At 35.1% G+C, this 14506-nt stretch overlaps 1 protein-coding gene across 9 annotated transcripts in view; it reads right to left on the bottom strand.

Annotated features, from left to right (window-relative positions):
• Positions 1–1863: 1863 nt before the first annotated feature.
• The window catches only part of GABPB1 (GA binding protein transcription factor subunit beta 1), a 71495-nt gene continuing 58852 nt past the window's right edge, over positions 1864–14506 (bottom strand). For 6 of the 9 annotated variants that reach the window (XM_070797565.1, XM_070797560.1, XM_019968850.2 and 3 more), the window contains 3 exons: positions 10631–10816; positions 7925–8040; positions 1864–3373 (listed from right to left, as the gene is read on the bottom strand). In XM_070797565.1, coding sequence (XP_070653666.1) covers positions 3221–3373; positions 7925–8040; positions 10631–10816 — 455 coding nt within the window. In that variant the 3' untranslated portion in view covers positions 1864–3220. Of the gene's footprint in view, positions 3374–7905; positions 8041–10630; positions 10817–14506 lie in introns of all 9 variants that reach the window. The other 3 variants (XM_070797559.1, XM_070797563.1, XM_070797564.1) reach the window with 2 other exon arrangements.

Raw genomic sequence — 14506 nt, 5'->3', positions numbered from 1 at the left:
ATTTCCTGCTTGACCACGTCCAGAAACAGAAAGGACCTAACAGAAGCAGAAGAAATTTAAGAGATGACAAGAATAGAGAAGAACTATTTTAAAAAGGTCTAAATGACCCAGATAACCACGATGGCATGCTCACTCACCTAGAACTGGACATCCTAGAGTGCGAAGTCAAATGAGCCTTAGGAAGCATTACCACGAACAAAGCTAGTGGAGGTGATGGAATTCCCGCTGAGCTAATTAAAACCCTAAAAGATGGTACTGTTAAAGTGTTGCACTCAATAAGTCAGCGAACTTGGAAAACTCAGCAGTGGCCACAGTACTGGAAAAGGTGTTTTTCTTCCAATCCCAAAGAAGGGCAATGCCAAAGAATGTTCAAACTACAGTACAATTGCACTCATTTCACACGGTATTAAGGTTATGCTCAAAAACCTTTAAGCTAAGCTTCAACAATACATGAATTGAGAACTTCTAGATGTAAAAGTTGGGTTTCAAAGAGGCAGAGGAACCAGAGATCAAACTGCCAACATGTGTTGCATCAAGGAGAAAGCAAGGGAGCTCCAGAAAAAGGTCCATTGCTGCTTCACTGACTACACTAAAGCTTTTGACTGTGTAGATCACAACAAACTGTGGAAAATTCTTAGAGAGATGGGAGTACCAGACCACCTTACCTGTCTCCTGAGAAACCTGTATGCAGGTCAAGAAGTAACAATTAGAATCAGACATGGAACAAACTGATTCAAAATTGGGAAAAGCATACAATAAGGCTATATATTGTCACCCTGCATATTTAACTTATATGTAGAGTTCAGTTCAGTCACTCGGTCGTGTCCAACTCTTTGCGACCCCATGAACTGCAGCATATCAGACTTCCCTGTCCATCAACTCCCAGAGCCTGCTCAAACTCACGTCCATCGAGTCTATGTAGAGTAAGTACATCATGCGAAATGCTAGGCTGGATGACTCAGAAGTTGGAATAAAGACTGCCAAGAGAAATATCAACCTCAAAGATGGAGATGATACCACTCTAACGGCAGAAAGTGAAGAGGAACTAAAGAGCCTCTTGATGAGGGTGAAAGAGAAGAGTAAAAAAGCTGGCTTGAAACTCAACATGAAAAAAGCTAAATTAAGAAAAAAACTAAGATGGTATCCGGTCACATCCCTTTATGGCAAATAGAAGGGGGAAAAGTGGAAGCAGTGACAAATTTTGTTTTCTTGGGCCCCAAAATCACTGCAGATGGTGGCTGCAGCCATGAAATTAAAAGATGCTCACTCCTTGGAAGCAAAGTTATGAACAACCTAGACAACATATTAAAAAGCAGAGACATCACTTTGCCAACAAAGGTCAGTATAGTCAAAGCTATGGTTTTTCCAGTAATAACATATGGATGAGACAGTTGGACCATAAAGAACACTGAGCGTCAAAGAATTGATGCTTTCAAATTGTGTTGTATAAGACTCTTGATAGTCCTTGAACTGCAACAAGATCAAACCAATCAATTATAAAGGAAGTCAACCCTGAATATTCACTGGAAAGACTGATGCTAAAGCTGAAGCTCCAATAGTTTGGCCATTTGATAAGAAGAGCCAACTCACTGGAAAAGATCCTGATGCTCAGAGACTGAAGGCAAAAGGAGAATAGGGTGGCAGAGGATGAGATGGTTAGATAGCATCACTCACTCAAAGGACATGACTTTGAGCACACTCCAGGGGACAGTGAAAGACCTGGTGTGCTGTAGTCATGGAGTCACAAAGAGCTGGACATGACTTAGTGACTCAACAGCAAGGGTGGAATATTGCCATAATACACAGAACAAACTTTTTAATGTGTGAAAAAATGCGGTCAAAAATATAAGTCTACACTGAACATATGTGGAAAAGATATTTAATTGTAAAATAGAAAAGTAGGTCAGAGTACAGTTTTAAGGGTAACTGCTTCTTTATACAGTATAGGTAATCTAGAAGGGTCTTAGGGTTAAACATTTTCATAAAGCAATAAAACATTAAAAAATAAACCAAGAAAAGAGCTTGAAGTTATGTTTTACAAAAAAAGCAACAGTATGTCTGAGTTTAATGTCCATACATTTGTGGAATTTAACAATACTGTGATGAGAGCCAGTCACAGCACAGACTTACAGCTTTCACAGGGAGAAGATAAAGTTATGTTAGACATATCTATAGCATCACTGTAGTACAAAAAGTTCTTGTTCTACATACAAAAGCAGTTTTTTTCTTTTCTGTAAGAATAATTTCCTGGGGGGGAAATGAGTCCATGAAGTATTTCAGAAACCCATGTTTTGAGTTTTCCAAAAACATTATCTTAAAATCCAGTGCCTTAAAGTGCTTTCATGTGGAAATCATGATGGAAGGCACAGAAGAGTTTCACATCCCCACTACGAAATTTTCAAAAAAGCATAAATTTTGCAGTTTGAAAATTCAAGATATCTTGTAAGCTGCTCCTTCCAAGAACATTGTCATTCCAATAAAACCAGCTGCTAGCTTACTTAGTTTCAAGGACCTACAGAATAAAAGGGTTTCTTTCTTTCCTAGTAACTTTCATCATCTTTGTGGGAAAAATAATACCTATGCAAGTGATGCATTCCAAAATTATAAAACATGCAGAATATGTACAAACAGAAAGTTTTAAAAAATATTTGCTTCATATACATGTACATCTACTTGGGTATAGCTGAAATTGAACAAATATAAAAATCTGCTTTCTAAAAAATGTTTTCAGAGAATCTGAGACAACTTAAAGCTGTACAAAGATTTCCTGGTAGAAATCTTCTCTTCATATAGAAGTTTATACCAACAGGAGTAATTCCAGCATCAGTCCACCACATAATTATTACACATTTGGTCTAATCAACAACGATCACCCTTAAAACTGTTCCATTTCTGAGAAATTAAGGTTTGTACTAATATCAAAAAGAATTCACAAAAACGGTGGCTTATTGTGTTTTTGGATCTCTTCAACAATCTTTATCAACTCATTTGGAACTGTAAAAAAAAAAAAAAAAACTATTTACAGAATTCAGTTTTAAATACATTTCACAACTTCTAAAGTTTTATGTTACAAGAACTCAGAGCTCATGGCTTAAGTCCAATTATCCATCTGCAGTCTCTTCAATTATCCTGTCTTTCCATGACTGCACCTTATCGTGTACAGTTCAAGATTGTATTCTTTCTTGACCAAAAGTAAACTCAAACTATATGTTCATTTCAATTAAACAGCTTCTTTATTAGTCTGAAGACGCGTCATAGCTTCTAATTTCTGTCTGTAGGCCTCTGCTTCCTGTTCTTTCTTTAGAAGTTGCTGTCGGTATTTCTGTGCTTCTCGATTAGCTTCATCCAGCTGTTTCTGAAGAGCTTCTCTCTCCTAATTAACAAAAAAAAAGTTTTTTTTTCATAACTGCACAAATACATTAACACATTCAAGTATATATCCTACAAATAAAGAAACCTGTAGTAGTTAAAAGTAGCCATCTATTGGTATTTCTGAGACATCTTGCCTTTTCAACCAATTCTCTTATAATTAAAGCCCTCATTTTGAGCTCCTCAATATGAGATAAAGACTAGTTTCTGACCTCAAGGAAATTATTTGCTAATTCGAAATAAAACTACCATGATGAACCCAAACTGGGTACCTGTACTTTTATACCAACTATAAAAACTAGTGAAAAACTTAAATAGGGAAATATATAGCCATACCTCTTTACATCTTTATCTGTGATGTTAAAAAGCTACTAATTATAAAAAAAATAGTATTCATTGAAAACCCATTATATATGTTGATTAACAAGGTGGTTTCCAATAACAAGTCTGTAAGATAGATATTATGCCCATTTTATAGATGAGAAAAATGATGCTCAGAGATGATGTAGCTTTCCCATAACACAATGAGTCAGGTTTATGAGGTTCTACTGTTACTGTGTTTAAAACTATCATTTCCTATGATAGCAAGCAAGATTCCTCACCTTCAAAATGAAGAGGGCTGGTCTAGATGAGTATTTCCTAAATTATACCATTTTACAAATCAGTAAAATATTAATTTCTCTATTGTGATCCATTATATATTGTAAAACACATGTATTAAGTTCCTGAATAAATTGAGAGGTGAAACACTAATCTGGTCCAATGAAAATGATATTCTTTCTCCTCCTCCTCACTCTGCCCTTATACAGTTGTCTAAGGGAAAACATTTCAACTCCTTTCCCATACCTCCAGTAAGCATATGGACAAAAACTCAACTTGCACAGACCCAAGCTCAATCTCATCTCAGAAGCACATGCCCTCTGAATGAGGTGGGGGCCAAGAGCAGAACTACTGGTCACAAAATGAGGCCAGGTTCCCACTGGACAAGACACTTAACCAGAGAGAACTGAAGGTAAAGGCAAGGGGTCGGCAGCTTACTGGGAAAGAGAACACTACGAGGGTCTCTTCCACTCTCTCTTTGACCCACGTCCATTGGGAACACCAAAAGATTCCCTTCCCTTCACTATTCACATGGTCCATAAGGAGGAACATGTCTAATAGTCCTGCCTTCCTGTGATCCCACTGCCTTCCCTACACTGGGAATGAAGCTAGATCCAACATTAGTTTTTCCCATGAGCCCACCAAAAGTTGGAGTGATTGATTGCACATGTAGTCTCCAAATTGTCCAATTACATAAAATGTACAGTAGAAGAAAGGTGTGCCCATCATCTCCAAGTTAAGAAATGCCTAAGCCTTACCCTGCTCCTCTTTTCTCCTTACTACAGGCAAGATGCCAACCTCATATAAGCAATGGATACCAGTCCCTGTCAGTGACCTGCAGGACTTTAGAAAGGGTACAAGCTAGACCACCTTGCTCTGGTAGGAGAACACACAGCTGTGCATTTAAATGTTTTACAATTTTACCTGTCCTAATATCCTTTGCCAGTCAAAGTTTTGAATATAGATAAAAACTTGCCCTAATTTGGTAGGAAATATTAGAAAAAATAAACTTCAAGGTATCTTATAAAATTAGCTATTTATTCACATTTAGACAGAGCAAGAGATTCACAATTATTTCAGTTTATGAAACCAGTAAGGAAGATATTTATCTTACACTACAACTTCATGCCCAACGATATATTATTATTACATTAGGCAATAGAATAACGGAACAAAGACTTCAAATTTGCTTTATTTCCAAATAAGATTCTCAAATTCTGTTTCAACTATTAGCAATTATCTTTTAACAGTTTTATATATGATTTTTTAATATTCCAATTTATTTTACTTTATTATAAAGCAAAAAAATCATAATAGTGATTTATCTTCTACCATACCTCAGTGTAACTTTTAGAAGATAATAATAATAGCAAGTTACTGAGCATTTACTATATGCTCACCACTGTACTAGTCCTTCACATGCATTCTCACTTGAACCTTTCAACAATTTGATAATGTAGGTGCTATTATTTTCCCCTTCTTACGGATGGGGAAGCCAAGCCTTGAAAGGTTAAATAACTTGACCAATCACACTCAGAAAATTATCATTCAAACCTAAATTTGATTCCAGACTCATATTCTTAACCATTAAATATTTTTTTAAAAAAGAAACTGAGGCAGGGTGTGTGAGCTGTCGGCTTGTGTGCAAACATCCTCTAACTGCCATGGGCCAAACATGATCCTATTTTTATAAATAAAGTTTAACAGAAATACAGCCATACCCACTCATTACCAAACTGTCTGTGGCTGCTTTTCCACTATGAAGGCTGAACAGAAGGCAAAACACACCCTATGGAACGTTTAGCAGCAACCCCAGCCTCCATACACTAAATGTCAGTGGCATTTCCCTCATTGTGACAACCTGAAATGTATCCAGATATTGCCAAATGTCCCCTGGGGTCAAAATTGCTCCAGTTAAGAACCACTGATTTTGAGAAACTCTTGAGGTTTTTGGCCAAGCAATCACTTAGAAAGGAATATAAAAATATATCCCTAAGACAACTCTACTGGTCATCTACGAAAATAAAATCCAAAGAACTACTTCATGTACTCTAAGAAAACAGTTTAATGAAAACATTGGAGGTCTCTCTTCATTCTGTATCCCCTGCCCGCCTCTACCATCTCTGCTCACTCTATGCTTCAAGGTCTCTCTGCAGTAGCTCTAAGATTATGCAACTTTGGCCTGAACATTTCCGGTGACGGTAAATAAGATTTTTATTACCAGGTAACTCAATTACAAAAATTGAGCTGAAACTCTAACTTCCTTAAGTTCTTTATATCAAGGTAAAATTCCATCTCCCTGAAGTGCTGTCTCCTTGGTTCTAGTTACTTTACATATCTCAGTTCATACTTCCTTGTTATTTGTAATTATTCTCCCTGGTTTCTGAAAGACTGTAGGTGGAATCAGGGTGAAATTTGAAGAAAACAGCAAGTCTCCCTGGTTGTTAGGTAAATAAAAGCTACAGGCTGCATATTCACTGTTTTAAAAATGGTGAACTGACATAAATCAACTGTACTCCAATTAAAAGAAATGCTGAATTAAGTCAGTTTATGTTAAATAAAAATTCAAGTAATTTAAAAGTGTTTTATTAAATAGTTAAAGCAAAGTACATGACAAAATCTTTTTCATTTTATGTCAGAAAAAAAAGATCAACTGATTTATCTGTAAAAGATATTAAAGATTATTAAAAAATAAGTATACTGACACCATTCAATGAAATAAATGGTTAATTTATAAGAACTTTAGTCTATTACTCTAAATTTTGAAGAAATAAAACAACACACCCTCAATAATTAAACATTACTAAACATCTGGTTAAACCATGAATTAAATTCTTCTTAACTCAGTAATATATACTTTGAGATTGTGGCCACTAGTCTTACATGTAAATGAATTTGGGCAACAATATTTTCTAACTGTCCTCAGTTAGAACTACGTTTCCTTTAGGTGACATTTTTTAAAATCCTCTTTTTTGTATAATAACAAGAACCTTAACAAAGAATTTCTAAATACCGATGTTTACTATTCACATATATTAGATATTATGAATGTGAATATAACAATAGGCTGACTTTTTCAACTCTCATAAAACCCCCAAAATGCAGATATTGTTATCCTAAATTCAAATGTGGGAGAAAATAAAACAGAAGTGCAGAAAGGTAAGATAACTTGCCTCAAAGCTAATAGGAGGGGCAAGAAGTGGGATTCAAATCCAGCTCATTTAATTTCAAATCCAAACTTCTTGTCTTTACATTGCAGTTGCTCTTTAAAAGTTATTCAAGAAAGATCTTATTTTCATTTTGATGTAGTTAATTATAAACTTGGGGGAACAATTCTATTTACAGAAATGTGAGAAAAAAATCTACGAGGTAACTATGGAATAGTCATATTTACAAACTAGTTTACAATTCAAACTAGATTGGCAGAGGTAAAAAAAAAGGTGACCCTATCAACAGCTAGTCTACATTTAATTTCCTTAATGGACTCAACAGTGAAATAAGCGGTTATCTATGGCTTTTTCAAAAAAAATAACTCAGTTGACAAACTCCAACATTCTTTAAGAGGATCTTCCAGCCCAAATAGACATTTGCATTTCATTTTTGACAGAAAAAAAATGTTTAGTCAATATATAGTGACATTCCCTCTAGTGACTGTGAGAATGATGTATGTAAATTTAATAGAAAATAAAGGATGAAGTGCAAAGACCAAAGACATTCCAATGTTACCATGATGAAAGACTGTTACAAACAGATTCTTCACTCATTCATTCATTCATTCAATATTTATTTATTGAAGGCTTGCTATATGAATAAGGCAAAAAAAAACTAGACAAAAAAGTACTCCTTCTATATCAAAACAATACTGTCAGTAATAAATATAAAAGACAAAAAAAAAAGCAGATGAAATTTATTTTGGATGACTGCAGCAAAACACACCGGGTAAAAGACTCCTTACTTCTATTTCTGCAGACTCCACCCGGTTTTCAATTATTTCAATACATTGTCTTTTGGCTGGCGGTTCTTCACTTATAACAGTTTCTTCAGCAATGTCCGTTGCTGGTACTGTTAATACTAAAATGAAAAAATTTACTCATTACTTCATTTTCAGATAGGTTTAGAAGAATTAAAACTAGTCTTGATATTGTTGATGCAACTCATCTAAGATAAATATATTCCAAAGCCAGTTATTTCATAACACTGATTTCCTTTTTATGAGAAATGTCCATATTTTTGTCTTCAACTTCTTGCCTTTTTACTGAAAACTATCATTTAAAGTGCCTATTTTTTAATTTTATAGACAATATATTCATTCATATGGCTCAAAATCAAAATAATATTTAACAAGCATATTTTGCTAACAGGTAATTGCTTTTATTGGTTTCTTATGCATTGTTCTTGTGTTCATTCATGTAAAAATGAATATGAATTTGCAATTCTCTTTTTTCTTTCTTTCATCAAAGTATCTGCTGTTTCCACTTCATATATCTAGGTACCTTTCATCAAGACTTACAGAGCTTTCTTTAATTTAGCTGCATTCTGTTCCACTATGTGGACACACTATTACGAACACTGTCTGTTCATAAGCTTTGCTCATCCATTGGGTTGTTGGACTTTGCCCCAGTTTTTAGTATCTATTTATACAAATGTAAATATACTGAGAGGGAGAGGCTGTCCTTGCTTTGCATAACAGAGCAAGAACGTAAAAATGAGTGTACAAGCTTAAACTATGCAAAACAATCTTACTAATCATTGGGGAAAATACAACCGTCCTACAGCTTCTAATGTCAAAACATTAAAAAATCTCTTACTGTCATTTGTAAACGTAAACAAATGAAAAATAGTAAAACCAGTATTAATTAAGAACATTAGAAATACTGAGAATTAAAGTATTTCTTTTAACTCATATCATACTACATTTAAAAATTTACTCAAAAAGAACTGAGAAGTTTACATTTGTTTCACTGGACTGTCTACATAGTCTATATAATCATATGCCATTTATAATTTTAAATTGTGAAGGCTTTAAATGTTTCTACTAATATTCAGTAAGTTCCCCTCATTGCTCTTCCTCCTCTTTCATCAATATAAATTTCAGAATCAGTTTGGCAAGTTCCAAAAAAAGACCTATTGGTTTTTATTATGGCCTAAATTGTGTCCCCCTCAAAATTCAAATGTTTAAGTCCTTCCTAATCCTCAGTACCTCAGAATGCATTTGGAGACAGGACCTTTAAAAAGGTTAAACAGGTAAAATGAGGTCCTTTGAGTGGGTCCTAACACAGTGTGACTGCTGTCCTTGTAAGAGGTTGGGTCGCAGAAGACACACAGACTGAGGGATGACTCTGTGAGGACACAGCAAGGAGGCAACCACCTGTAAGCAAGGAGAAAGGCCTCGGAAGGAACCAAGCCTGCCAGTGCCTTGATCTTGGACTTTCAGCCTTCAGTACTGTGAGAAGGTAAGTTTCTGTTAAGTTACCCAGACTGTGATAGTTTGTATGGCAGTCCTAGTAAATTAGTACAGCCTTTCGCCCCCATCACATCACACTTATCAATTAGGTCAGGAAGAATTGAGAGCTTTATGACAGTGAGTCATTTGATCCAAAAACATGAGTTTCTTTCCATTTGTTCATCAATGAGATTAGTCTGTGTGTTTAATATCAAGTTTTGGAAACAGTGTTGTATTTGCTTAAAACAAATACTCTGAAAGCTTTTTTTAAATATAAATTTATTTATTTTAATTGGAGTGAAAGCTTCTTCTTTTCTATATAGTTAGAATTCGTTCTTAAAACTTGTGAAAGTACTTGGTCTTGATCCAAATCCTGGAGCACCTGCATGAGAGAAAAGCCTCCCAGGCTTCACAGGTCAAGCGTTTCCTCCTCTACTGCTAAAGAAACAAAATCTTTCCTTGAGACCTAGTCTCTCTGCAAGGCCATACCTCCCTGCCACTCTCAATCAAACCTAGTTTAGGAGGACTTCTCCCTCCAGCCCTCTCTTTCCCCCACTTTCTTCATGGCCATGAAGAGACTTAGTCTTTACAATCCTGAGTCATTTTCCAGAAGGTTATATGTGCACATACTTTTCTTTTAGATCAGGGCAGGGATTGGGAAATACTGGGTACAGGGTGATGCTTGCTCAGATAGGAACTTTCTGCACCTTCTCTTTCTGCTTCCTGCAGCTTTCACGTCTAGTCTATCTTAACCCTACTTGCAGCACTGCCCACTCAGACTGGGCCCTGTCTTGCTGGAAGTGTATATTTATTGCTGATTTCTGAGCTCAACTCCTTTTCTTGATGCACAACTACGGGTTTCCCTCAGGGTTCTCCTGCCCTGGCTTAGATTTTAAGATGTTTTTGGCAATCACTTAAAATATGGAATTTTGTGGTTTTCTCAGCCTTTTAGTTTGATTAAAATGTATCTGGGGCTTATGTTTCATCCATTTTATTACTACTCTCTTATTACTCAAAATGAAAAAAATGGGACAATTATCAACAAAGCTGCTAAAAGTTGCCACCGTGTCCAACTTCTTTTTAAGTAGCTTTTTCTCATATAGTGTTTTTACAAGCTCATACAATATCTGAATTGTATTAAATGGCCTAGGAAAAAGTACTGTCCAATTTCCTGAGAATTAAGAATAAACACCATTTATGTAAATGCCTTCTACCCACCTTGTTGTCCATCTGGCATGGTCACAATGATGGGCTGACCTATTCCACTTGTTGGAATGGAGTGCAAATTTCCAAGCTGAATTCCATCTGTAACTATTGTGATGACTTGCTGACCCCCTGAACTAACTACTTGCTGAATTGCACCATCCACAGATTCTGCAGTAACTACTTCCTCCGTAGCCACTACTGGAAAAAAAAAAGTGAAAATCAATGAACATACATAGAAGCATGAAGAGAAGTTTGTTTTTACTCTGCTACTTGTGCTGTCCTTGCTTCTTTCTTATGAGTGTGCTATCCACTCAGCTGTGTCCGACTCTTTGCGACCACATGGACTGTAGCCTGCTAGGCTCCTCTGTCCATGGGATTCTCCGGGCAAGAATACTGGAATGGGTTGCCATGCCCTCCTCCAGGGGATCTTCCTAAACCAGTGATCGAACCCGGGTCTCCGGCATGGCAGGCAGATTCTTCACAATCTAAGCCCCCAGGGAAGCCATTTTTCTTATACAGGAGAGCTTTTACATGGTTTTTAAATTCAGTCTCTAGTGGTGCTGTAGATACCTATATAAACAGCTGATTACAAGTTCCACAATTTACAATAAGGGAGTTTCAGCTATGTATGCATACATGTGTTTAAATAAACTGCCTTCATTTAGTTCTATGAGGTGCAAAATTTATAAGATATCCTAAGGTCACAGATATGACAAAGTACTTACACCATCTTAATAAAATTCTAAAATCCAAAAAATAAAATACTGTATGTGGTGATACTCCATCTAAATTTACAAATGAGTTGATATACATTTCCCATCCAACAAAACATGGAGCTCTGTACTTCTCAAGCAGACAGAATAAACAGCATTCCCTTTTTGGATTGTGTGAGCAAGGGTTGCCTTTATAATAAGTGGCACATAGATCTGGTACTGTTGGATATCAAATAATACATTAACATTTACATAAATAAAATTCAAAACTATGCTCTCAGTATTTCATGAAAGGTTCAGACAGGATTCTGGCAGCTGAAAACAGCAGCACTCCAGGTCTTGCCTAGGTAAAGAAATTGCCAAAATCCTTTCCCACAGGCAATTCTATACCCAACTACTGATCCCAAAAGATATACTCACAAACATTCATATCAGCTTTACTCATATTAGTCAAAAACTTGAAACAAATCAGATATCCGTCAAAAGTAGAATGAATAAACAAACTGGTTAACAAAACGGTAGATTCACACACTGGAATACTACATAGCAATTAAAGTGACTAAATACAAAACATGGATAAATCTGACAAAAGAGCATACTGGGTGGTGTAAATCAGACACAGTATACATAATGAGTACTTTCCATTTATGAACTGAGCAATGAGATTAGACAAGAGTATTTACCTTGTGACAATTCATTAAACTATATATTAACGGATTTTTCTATATATATATGTTACACATTAAAAAAAAAGGCATCAAAAGGAAAAATGACAGCAAATGGACAGCAAACACACTGAATTTTTAAAAATCCACTTATCCATGATAATATCTCATGAAAGAAGAGAGAAAGGGGGAAAGAACTAGGATCTTCTTGATAGAAGAATGACATTAATTAACAAAAGAAGAAAAATTATCACTGTAACCCCCAGTGTAATAACTCATTTAAGAAAGCATCACCAATGGATGTTAAAAAAAAAAATACTGGTGAAATGTTTTTGAGAGACAAAATGTTCAAATGAATCTACAGAGTTCAAAGTCATAAAGAACAAGCAAGGGGACCTTCCCTGGTGGTCCTGTGGCTAAGACTCCGTGCTCCCAACAAAGGGAGCTAGATCTGGTCAAGGAACTAAATCCCACGTGCCGCAACTAAGACCCTCCATAGCCAAATAAACAGATTTTTTTAAGTATTAAAAAAAAAAAAAAGGGCAATACAGCAGGACTATCCTAGTTTGGGGGAGACTCAAAAGACAAAATAATTGAATACAGTGTGTGAATTCTGACTGGATCCCAGATGAAAACAAACCATTATAAAGGACATTTTGGGGTTGAGGAAACTTGAATATGAATCACATGTCAGATAGTATTACTAAATTAATGTTTATGTTTGTAGAAAATATAATACAACAGTGAGTATGTAGGAAGTGTCCTTGTTCTTGGTAGATACATGCTGAAGAATTTAAGGATCAAGTGCCATGATGCCTGTAACCTACTTTCAGATAATTTGGCAAAATAAAAGCATGTGTCTGTGTGTGAACATGCAGTGGTGGCAAGATGTTAACAGGTGTGAATACAGGTACAAGGTATAAAGTTCATTCTCCAATTTTTCTATGAAAAAAAGTTTTAATATAACTAATTCTGAAAAAGGAAATGACAAAAAAAACTATTTCTAAATGATATGGTTCTCTGAAATGTGTTATTTGAGGTAACACTTTACCAAAAGTGTAATGAAATAAAATAATTCTCTCCTAAAGTCATGCTACCCTTCAGATACACATTTACTCTGAAACATGCTAAGCTGCTACCAACTTCCAGTAGAACAACCTGGATATCAACAACCACACGATTCACTAAATACAGATATGCCTTAATTAAACAAACTCCTTTTTTTAAACAAAAAAGGCAAGATAGGTACTGGGACCCTAGTTTTCAAGGATGAACTCATGGCAAGAGATATGGCTGTAACTCTGCGACTCTGTTACTTGGGTAATCAGAGATCACAATACAAACCACAGATGATATTCAAAATGCAAACAATCTTTATGTTTTCGGTTCTCTCATTTTTGTTTGTCTTAAACAATAATTACACTTTATCACCAAGCACTTAAGAAAATTTCAGGAAGATAATTATAAAATGAAATGTAGGGCATAAAGCAGTAATATATTCGATAGAATAACTACCGAGGTTTTCAAACACATTAACTATTGCTTTGATTTTTCTTTTAAATATCCATATGAAAAAGAAATGTTCACTCTGGATGAATGGTACCTGTAAGTAGCAAATATTTCTAAAACATAATCATACATAAGAAATTTCTGAGATCACACATAATCAAGACACAACTCGAACTTTCATCTTTGTATTCTTTGCAATGACCATCATTAAGATAACAGAGTTCTGGCCTTTCATCTAAAAAGCTTTCTTTTTAAGTTGTACTTTGGTGAGGAATTAAGAAAAAATTATAAGGAAACCAATTATGTAAGAAAACAAAGTAGCCCCTGAGTAATCCTAAGAACAACCTAACAGTGAAGTGTTGAAACATATAAGAATAAAAGAGAAAACCTAAAAACTTTACAAAGAATGTCATTAAAAAAAACTATAAATCCACAGATATATCCAAATATAAAACTCCTAGATAAAACAAAATAACTAATAAATATTCATTGCTGATTTAAAAGTCAAGCTGTAATATACAAAGAGAGGCTAGATAACCTGCACCATCTTTGAAAATATTTGAGACCTCTTATTCAACCTAACTTTTGAATTTTAATGCCATAAAATTCAACTAAGATAAGGAAAAAACTGTCTTTGAGGTATTCTTAAAAGACTGAAAATTCTATGTATATAAACATTTCAACAATAAAACAGAAACTATGCTTACTGAAGAAAAGCATAACATTTCAGAAGTATTATCTCCTGAATTCGAATCTGAAATTAAAAAAAAAAAAAAAAAACAGGCAAAAACAAAACAATATTATCAGCTCCACTAACTTATCCCTGAAAGCCAATTCACTATTAGGAGAAAGGAGGGAAACAGCCACCAGACTCATTATACCTTTGGAAAAACCACTGTATTAACAATTAGTCAAAGATGCACTAAAGACAAAAAGAAGGGTAGTCACAGATATTCATTTAGTCAAGGGATTATAAAGCTGTGCCACAAGAAAAAAAATAA

The sequence above is a fragment of the Bos indicus genome, chromosome 10 (genome assembly GCF_029378745.1).
Source record: "Bos indicus isolate NIAB-ARS_2022 breed Sahiwal x Tharparkar chromosome 10, NIAB-ARS_B.indTharparkar_mat_pri_1.0, whole genome shotgun sequence".
NCBI lineage: Eukaryota > Metazoa > Chordata > Mammalia > Artiodactyla > Bovidae > Bos > Bos indicus.
The sequence above is the reverse complement of the archived record's forward strand: the minus strand, read 5'-3'. Positions and strand labels throughout refer to the sequence as shown.